Source organism: Panicum virgatum, chromosome 2K (assembly GCF_016808335.1).
Source record: "Panicum virgatum strain AP13 chromosome 2K, P.virgatum_v5, whole genome shotgun sequence".
Lineage (NCBI taxonomy): Eukaryota > Viridiplantae > Streptophyta > Magnoliopsida > Poales > Poaceae > Panicum > Panicum virgatum.
The window spans coordinates 67,806,373-67,815,462 of record NC_053137.1 but is presented as its reverse complement, the minus strand read 5'-3'; the positions used below and the strand labels follow the sequence as shown (position 1 = coordinate 67,815,462).

Sequence of the window (9,090 nt, the reverse complement as noted above, 5' to 3'; positions counted from 1 at the left end):
AATTCATAGAATGAGAGAGGGGTACAGTGTCATCACCATGACACTTCTTCGGCACAACTGCCAAGTTCCTATTCTTGGTAATAACCGTGCAATGACACTTCCTACGGACTCGCCTAAGTGAGAGTTTAGCCTTAATTTCGATGGACAAGGAAGGACCAGCAGCCAATCCTACTGGCTACCACGACTCCGCGAGGTCGCCGATCGTCCGATCCATTGGGGACGTGCCGTACGAATGATGCCCGATTTTCCTGCTAGAGTATTTAGCCTTTGAAAAAAAAATGGCGTCACCGGTACTCTGTCTCTGGTTCGATTTCGCATGGCCACAAATTTAATTATTTGCGAAAAAATCGCGAGAATAATGCCAGTGCCCGTGTCACTCTAACGGACAAATTAAATTAAGCGGGCTCAACCTGGCAGCAGCATATAAGCGGAGCGGCGGCCCATCCCTTGCTTCGTCCCCGGCCGATAGAGGGCATCCTTGTCTCTTCTCTTGAGCAGTCAGTCAGTCAGTCCTCGATTCGCCGGTTCCATCGGATCGTATATATCGAGGTGGTTCTACTTCCATCTCTCCATTTATATATATTGATCCATCGATCAGCAGCTAGCTTGCTGATCGAGGCTGATCGATCGACGATACGGAGCTGGAGCTGGAGATGATGTCCTCGGCGGCGGCGACGTCGCAGCTGCCGCCGGGGTTCCGGTTCCACCCCACCGACGAGGAGCTCATCCTGCACTACCTCCGCAACCGCGCGGCCTCGTTGCCGTGCCCCGTCCCCATCATCGCCGACGTCGACATCTACAAGTTGGACCCATGGGAGCTCCCCTGTAAGTAGTAGTAGTAGTAGCTACTAGCTGATGATGCTTGATGGATCCGTTCCGTTGATATACGCATGACCTGCTGCATGCGGCGGCGTGCAGCCAAGGCTGTGTACGGCGACGGCGAGTACTACTTCTTCAGCCCGCGCGACCGCAAGTACCCCAACGGCATCCGCCCCAACCGCGCGGCGGGGTCCGGCTACTGGAAGGCCACCGGCACCGACAAGCCCATCCACGACAGCGCCACCGGCGAGAGCGTCGGCGTCAAGAAGGCGCTCGTCTTCTACAAGGGCCGCCCGCCCAGGGGCACCAAGACCAACTGGATCATGCACGAGTACCGCCTCGCCGCCGCCGCCGCCGCCCCGCTCGCCGCCGCCTACCGCCCGCCGCCGTCCAAGTTCAGGAACGTCACCACCATGAGGGTACGTATACCTTCAGCAGTAGTGTGCTTGTGTTGCGTGTGCGCGTCACCTCGCCGGTCCCGGTCATACATGGCCACCAATTTGCATTGATACGATCGGTTCCTAACGACTACTGCAACAGCATTCGCGTGTCATGCCGGTCGCATGCATGCTGATGCTGTGTACATGTCGTTGCTGCACCAGTCGTCGCCACTGCTTTAATTTTTCGGTGACCAAATTGCCCTTCCCGAGGGTTTGTTAATTAATTTGGTTCATGAACAAGCACAACTACTTACTAGTAGGCGCTAGGCGCTAGCTATAGCAGCATCGCCGTCGCCGGGAAGCATGCAGCTTGCCGGTCCACGCAACAGCAGCTCCGCCTAGCTAGAAAATAAATTAGACGCATTATAATTAGTATGATTTAATTAGCTAGCTGGCTGTGTTGACAACGATGGCCATGACATGACGCGGTGATGACATCTTCATCTCTTCGTGCCGTGCGTGCGTGCAGCTGGACGACTGGGTGCTGTGCCGGATCTACAACAAGTCCGGCCAGCCGTCGCCGATGGTGCCGCCGCTCGCCGACTACGACCACCTCGACAACGACGACCCTGCTTCCTCCGGCGGCTTCGACGACATCTGCAGCTTCGACGCGCCCACCACCAGCAGTGGTGCTACTAGTACGACCGCCAGCAGCAGCGCCTTCCTTCACCAGCAGCCGCCGCCGGCGGCGGCGCTGCTGCCGCGGCTCCCCAAGATCCCCTCCTTCCCCGAGCTCTTGGACGAGTACGCGTTCGCGCACATCTTCGACACCGCCGCCGGGCCGGTCGAGCAGGACCCGCTGGCCGTGCACCCCTCCCTCAACCAGCTCCTGGCCGTCGGCGACTGCGCGCACTCCGACCTGACGACGATCTACTCGCCGCCCCCGGCCGCCGGCGGGAAACGCAAGGCGACATCGATGAGTCCGGACGAGTGCACCGGGACGATCACTGCTGCTGCTGGCAACCACCACCACCCGCCGGGCAAGAGGCTCAACGGGTCGTGGTGCTTGGACGCGCCGCAGCCGGCGATCGCCTTGTTGCCCGCGACGTCGTCCGTGCTGGGCGGCCTCAACCATCACATGCTCCCTCACTTCTAGCTAGTTATTGACTTTTAGTTGATTTGGCATCATCAATCAAATCTACGGATCCATCGCCTGCGGCGGCGCATGCATTAAGATGGGTGCTCGTGCGATGAACAAGTATTGTAGTAGTATTGTACTAGAATATTGAACAAGTAAGCGTCGTATGCATACGATTTTTTTCTCCCCTATGTTACGTACTATTCATTAATTTCAGGCACAGTGCAAACCTAGCTGGAGCTTGACTCATCTCATCTACTACTGCTTTTAGTTACGAGAATATAGCCTTGTTTGTTTTCACTTACACTCTATGTGTCTGCAATCAGCCAGCAGTACTTTTCTCTCATATCAAACCAGCACCAGCCAGCCAACAGTATTTTTCTCTCATAATAAATCAGCACCAGCCACCAGCCACAGCCAGTCAAACATAGTTTTAGCTTATAATCTAAGTGTGGCTGAGAGAAGCGAACTCGATTCTCGTTTCTCGTAGTTCAAATCTCTGAAGCGGATTACCACATAAGCGAAAATAAGCAAGGAGTTTGGTGGGATTATCGCTTATTTCCATCGACAAGCAGGGAATTTACTGGAAATATAATATAATACACGGTAAAAGATCACTACAGCACGCACGGAAATTACTAAAACAACTGTGGGCGTTTTTTCCCAGCCTCTATAAACGGTATCGATTGATGTTGGTTGCGATTTCCTTGGATGAAAATCAGGTGCGTGCTGTGGATGGCAATTCACGGCGCGCCGTTTTCACAGTAGTTGAGTGGTGGATTATTGGACCTTTCAGCGATTACTTTTATTTACAATGGTACATGGTGGTAGCCGCCATTGCACTACAAATTCGACGAATAATAAAATGACGGCTGTGGAAAAGGATGGATGGAAATGATTCTATCTCTGGTAGGAGCCCCTTCAGGAAAGTGTATGATTCCACAGATAGCTTCTCCAAGTGGCAGAGGATAGAATATGCTCCTGTGAAGACCAAACAGCTCTAATTCAGTTTTTATATATGTTCACTTTACTTGGGCCTATATATACTTGAACACAATTTTGATTACCCCCAGCAAGCAAGCTGAAGGTTTGAAGCTGTCAGCTGTGTGCGGCTGCGCGTGAGATTTCCAAGTTTGAGAGAGAAAAAAAACTGCCTTCTTTGTGCAAGCACATGCGAGCTAGTGGTACAAGATTAATAAGTGGTACTACTAGAAATACTTTAGGTCTTTTAAGATAAGGAAGCTGGTACAAAGTTCGGCCCATTATTCGGCCCATCAAAATCAATCTCTGGATCGATGAAACAAACCAAACAAATCATGGGCGTGACGTCCAGAGATGGCCTTTGGCGTGACGTGGTGGTTTCAGCTTTGCTTACACCTGACACTCCATTTTCTGGTGATTTTTTACTTGACGGGAGTTATCCACATGTAAAGTTTTCCACACGGTCAGGGAACTCACAGAGTCATGGAATGAATTGCACTTGTTCTAGAGCGTTCAGCCAGCACTTCTCCCCATTGGCTCCTCAGGTTCATACTTGTCCCTGTTTTTACCTCACTCATGACGCACCACAACTGAGATTCCCTGAACGCAAAGGAGTTTTTACCCATGGTGTTGCTCCTCTGAAACCGAGAGAGGGAAGGACAAACAGTTGCCGGCTGCACACGAATCAGAATAGGCAACTTCGTTCTATTGGCAACTAACAACAGTGCTTTTCTCCTACACCAAATCACCGGCCACTAGTCAGCCAACAATATTTTTTTTTCACAGCAAATCAGCATCAGCCCGCCAGCCAAACAGAGTGCTTCTTGCATCTGCAAATCGACGATAGCAAGCCCAATAAAACCATAGCCTAATAATTAGGCCGGCACCAACCGCTGTGTCGTTTGCATCAGGAACTCAAGTGCACAGGCGCAGCTACCAGCAGCTAGCTCAAGCTCAGCTCTTCGAGACGACGAACACAATATATCCAGGTGTAGTTCTCTCAGGCACAGGCACAGCCACAGCCACAGCCGCATAAAGCAAGCCAGTCTTTCAGTTACAAAAGGGCAAAGCCTCAGTCATATCTTCAGTCAATGGATGATACATCTATGCATTTTCAGTGAGCGAATGATGTGTTTATGCACATCCTCGTGTTCATTGTAGAGGTCAAAAAGAATGATAAAGGCTCTCAACTTACTTGCATTAGTACAAAAAATAGGGCTTACAATGGACGAAGTACAACAATGCCTTGTGTATAAAGCTATAGTATAGGAGGCGGAATGAATCGAATGACAAAATGGTGACTTCAGCAAGTGCAACACCAATCGATCGTATATGGAAACCTCTCGACCCAAAATTTCATATGTCAACACCTTCTGATGTTCCCTGCTAAACTGTTTTCTTCCTATGAAGATGCAACCTCAATGGCACTGCCAAGAGGCCACGCTGCTTCTACATATGCGCCGTTGTAAGGGACCTTCTTTACCAAGGTCATCTCATGGTCTGCATCAACGCCTGCGAGAACAAAAAAAAAAAAGAAAAAAAGTGAGAGTTGTGCCTAAAACATTCAAGCTGATTATTTTCATTTAATCAAACCATACCAAATCCATCCACAAGTAGTGTGTACTGGTAAACAAGATCCAAGCAGATATATGGAATGTTATCCTTTTGTACACTGGGGTATGCAGCTTCGGCATCCTTCACGTTTAACTTACAAGCACGCTTGGCAGCTTGTTCAAAGTCTGAGGGTTTAACCTTAGCCACAGCTGCCTTGGGGTTTACAAATCCAGCCTGAGCAAACACAGGATATGATAGAAATGAATACTGATAAAACAAAGAGCGCCGAACTGGAATCAAGTTCAGAATCAGTTGCAGAAAACCTTACCTCAGCAGCCCTGTCAAAGAAAAAGGATGCTACAAAGAGATTCTTCTGTCCAGCACCACCACCACCATTCCAGATGCCACCAAAAGAACATTTCATGTGGGTGCATGCTTCATCCACTTTTAGAGCTTTCACTGCATCATCCTTGCATTTTGAATAACTTGCACCAGAAGGTGAAGCTGAGGCTTCAAATGTTTCATCGCCATATTTGTATTGCCCTACAGAGACAGATAAAACAAAATACAGTATGTGCAGTAAGTAAATTTTCAGATGATCGTGCATACAAAGTTGTGGCACAAAGCATGCCATATAAATAAAAAGTTAAAATTGCATATCCATCTGGGCTCATAATCCCTTATATGTCCATGTACTTGTTATGTAACTATGAGTATACTCACAGTCAGCAGCACAACAATATCTTTCTGATATTTCTTGTCCACAAGGTCATATAAACGAAAATCAACAAGATAGGCATAGCTATGATCTCGGAGAATAAGAACAGATATATAATGAAACTGAGGAAAAATGTGCAGCTATCCTTTAGTGTACAAAATACTGGAGAAACTTAACAAAGTTCATCGTCCATCATCGTCTTTTAATAATAGTGATAAGGACGCATCAACTTCATTTTCAGGGAGCTAAATCATTATATTACAAAAAAAGGAAAGGCATGATAGAAGAGAATATAGTACAAGTAAGCAATCGTACCTTGATATCCTTCTAACATACAGTTGCTGTAACCATTGCCATTGCCAGCTTTTAAGACCTCTGCTCTAGCAGCCAGCAACCCATAGTGCAAATAGCTGGGAAAAAAATGCAGTCATAATCATGTGATTTGCAGTAGATATTCACCAAAATGCAAACACAGAGCACTAGCGCGTGACTTTACACCTTGAAACAGTACTAAAGTACTGGTTTTTAGGTCACACCTTTTACACATAATGGCGTAATAGGCCCTTAAGGTTGCTTGGGCATAAGTGTTGTGCTATTTCTGCTTTTGTCATTACATAAGAATTTCCTTGAGTTTCCACTTTCAGAACTACAACATTTTATGCTTTTTGGAGAAAATATAACCTATGAATGCAAATAGGTTGAAAAGGGATTTACAGGACTGGAACACAATCGAGAGCTTAAACAGGTTTTGGAATGTTTATTTCTGTTTTTTTAATCCTTAGTTTTCCACATGCAAGATTCATAAATTAGAAGATTTTTTTTTAAAAAAAAGCAGCAATCACGCAAAGCTGGATAATTTGTAACACTGACCTGTGAACATAAAGATAATACGTGGTTCCTTTAAGGAAGAGTTTCTTCACATATGAATCTTCCCCTTCAGATGGTTTAGGAGCCTTTTCTGCATCCTTCTCCGCGATAGCATATGCCATTTGGACAGATCCACCACCAAGATCGACCACTCCAACTGTGTCTGCATAAGTCTTTCCCAAATTTCCCAACAGATAGTTGATAGTGACCTATAAGGAGAGAGAAGAGTTATACTTGTTTCTGACTTTCCAGAGTAAAGTCTGAATTTAAAAGGAAGTGGACAAGTGATTTCTAAACACTTCCGCACCAACTGTGAATAAATCCTAAGATCTCACATGGATTGGTTGATCAGGAGATATCAAAAACTCTATCACACCTGCTAGCTTTATTGTATTAGAACTTGCTGAATTTAAACATATTAACTTTTATTAGGAATCTACGCTGGTTTCAACCCTGGCTTATTCACAACTACATACTGTAGCATGCCAGATATCAGTTTCCAAAAGATTGACTGCCCACTGAAATAGTCCCAAGTGATTGCAGGTGCACTAGATAATGCCAGCAGTACAGAGCCTGAGCTACATTGCACGGTGCCAAACATTCCGAAAATCAGCTGGACAGTGGTAATGCAAAAGAGCAATGGTTACATAAGGGCAGCATCATACCCACTCGTACGCCCCTTCCTGCGACCCATCAAGAACTGTAACCCAATCCGCTTGGTTTTTGAAGGAACTCTTGTCACGAAGAAGATCCCTAACCTGCAGCAATCGCAGTGATCAAATTGGGTCAGTAAAAATTGTGATCATAGTAATAAAAACAAAAAAAACTCATTTACGGAAATAATACTATGCCCACTTATGAAGACAGTTATGACATCACTCAAAAGAAAAGGCTATAAGAGAAATTTACCGCTTGCAAGATCTCTTCAGACTTCTGAGCTCCCAAATTCCTCAGCCCAGCGGTGGCCTGCGCATGGATGGAGAATAAAGGCAGTAAGAACATCATCAAGCACGAAGTACAAAAAATCAATCGAGTACTGGTGCGACGTGCCACCCACCCCGACTCTGACGGGCGTTTGGTCGCGCAATTCCGCAGGTACCACTCGCTTGGCTTCATCAAGGAGAGAGACGAGCGACTGGGCAGCCTCCCGCGGGTCACTGGCGTAGGCGCTAAGTCCGGGTTTTTTCTGCGAGCGGAAGGGCGGTAAGAATCGTAAGATGATGATGGTGATGATGGGGCGGATCCAGATCCAGATCCAATTGATGTGCATTAATTACAGGCACAACAAACTAGTTTACCTGGACGAAGAGCTCGATGTCGGTGCCAATGTTGACGAGATCCAGGTTGGCGTCGAAGCAGAAGACGTGGACGCGGCTGCCGGAGCTCCCGGCGTCGAAGATGACGGCGTACCTCTTAGCACCCGCGGCGGCATCCAAGGGTCCCGACCTTCTGGAGGAGGGGGAGGCGGTTGAGGAGGAGGCGGGCATGAGGAGGAGCACGAGGGAGACGAGGGCGAGCGGGGCGAGGAGGAGGAGCAGGACGCCGCGGTAGCGGTGGAGGCGGTCGGCGAGCGTGTCCTGGCGGCCGTTGGGCAGCGCGGAGTAGCGCGGGCGCATCTTGGCGTCGGTGGGGAGGAGGAGGTCCGGGGAGGAGGGCGTGCGGTAGCGGATGCGCCCGGGGGGCGTGGGCGACGGCTTGACCGCCTCCTGCTCCGCGGGATCCAGGGCTCCGCGCCTGCGTGCGCGTACGCGTCGGTGGTGGATCTGCTGCTGCGGCGGCGGCGGCGGCGGCGGCGGCTCCGGCTGCGGCTGCGACTGCGTCGTGGTGGACGACGCGACGCGGCGGCGTTTAAGGCGGGCGCGGGAGTGAGTGGGGGTGGTGGATTCGAGCGAGTTGACCTCGCTCGACCTTGGGAATGGCGGGGGCGGCGCGCTGGCCTGGAAATGCGAGCCGCCTCGGGATCTGCCCTGCCGCAAGGGAGGAGCCGAGGAGGGAGGCCGCGGGCACCACACCACACCACCGAGGAGCAGCTGCTGCTCTAGCGCGGCTCGCAAGGCAAGGCAAGGGAAGGAACCTCCACGCCCTCCATGTCCATGCCACCGTTGGTACGGTCCACGCCACCGGCGCGTGTTTGCTACGAAAAGTTCTTACACATTGACCGTGTACACAGATTAGAGATTACCATGTTGATTGATGATGGATTGTGAACTACTACTGCTATTAACTTTCTACGGCCACCTCATATCTTCGCCTTTTTCTTTTCTCCGTTGATCACGTCGCCGAATGTTCCGTTCCAAAACCGGCGCTGAAAAAGGCCGATTAAGTTTAGAGTAACACGAGATTGTGGATTGTACACCGAATCCATGGTGGGAGGGGGACTGAACCGACACTTAGGTCAGGTTTATATAAGTCCCGTCACATCGCAGGTTTAGATATCAATTAGGAGCACTAATATAAACTTATTATAAAAATTAATTTCATAAGTCGTGACTTAATCATAAGACGAATCTATTAAGTAAAATTACTCTATAATTTGACCACTAATTGCTATAGTAACTATCTGCTAATCGTGCATTAATTATACTTAATAGATTCGTCTAGAACCCTAATTGCAACTTATGCAATTAGTTTTA

At 48.7% G+C, this 9,090-nt stretch overlaps 2 protein-coding genes across 2 annotated transcripts; one reads left to right on the top strand and one right to left on the bottom strand.

Annotated features, from left to right (window-relative positions):
* Nucleotides 1-433: 433 nt before the first annotated feature.
* Nucleotides 434-2,637, top strand: LOC120694879 (NAC domain-containing protein 67-like). The gene is made up of 3 exons (XM_039978191.1): nt 434-825; nt 919-1,238; nt 1,729-2,637. Exons 1-3 carry the CDS (start codon nt 654-656, stop codon nt 2,353-2,355), a joined length of 1,119 nt encoding a protein of 372 aa, XP_039834125.1. The 5' UTR covers nt 434-653; the 3' UTR covers nt 2,356-2,637.
* Nucleotides 2,638-4,372: 1,735 nt separating this feature from the next.
* Nucleotides 4,373-8,590, bottom strand: LOC120694878 (probable apyrase 2). Its single transcript, XM_039978190.1, has 9 exons — nt 7,756-8,590; nt 7,515-7,643; nt 7,367-7,423; nt 7,123-7,215; nt 6,461-6,666; nt 5,906-6,000; nt 5,201-5,415; nt 4,917-5,106; nt 4,373-4,830 (listed from the first exon to the last, which is right to left on the bottom strand). Exons 1-9 carry the CDS (start codon nt 8,071-8,073, stop codon nt 4,721-4,723), a joined length of 1,413 nt encoding a protein of 470 aa, XP_039834124.1. The 5' UTR covers nt 8,074-8,590; the 3' UTR covers nt 4,373-4,720.
* Nucleotides 8,591-9,090: the final 500 nt, after the last annotated feature.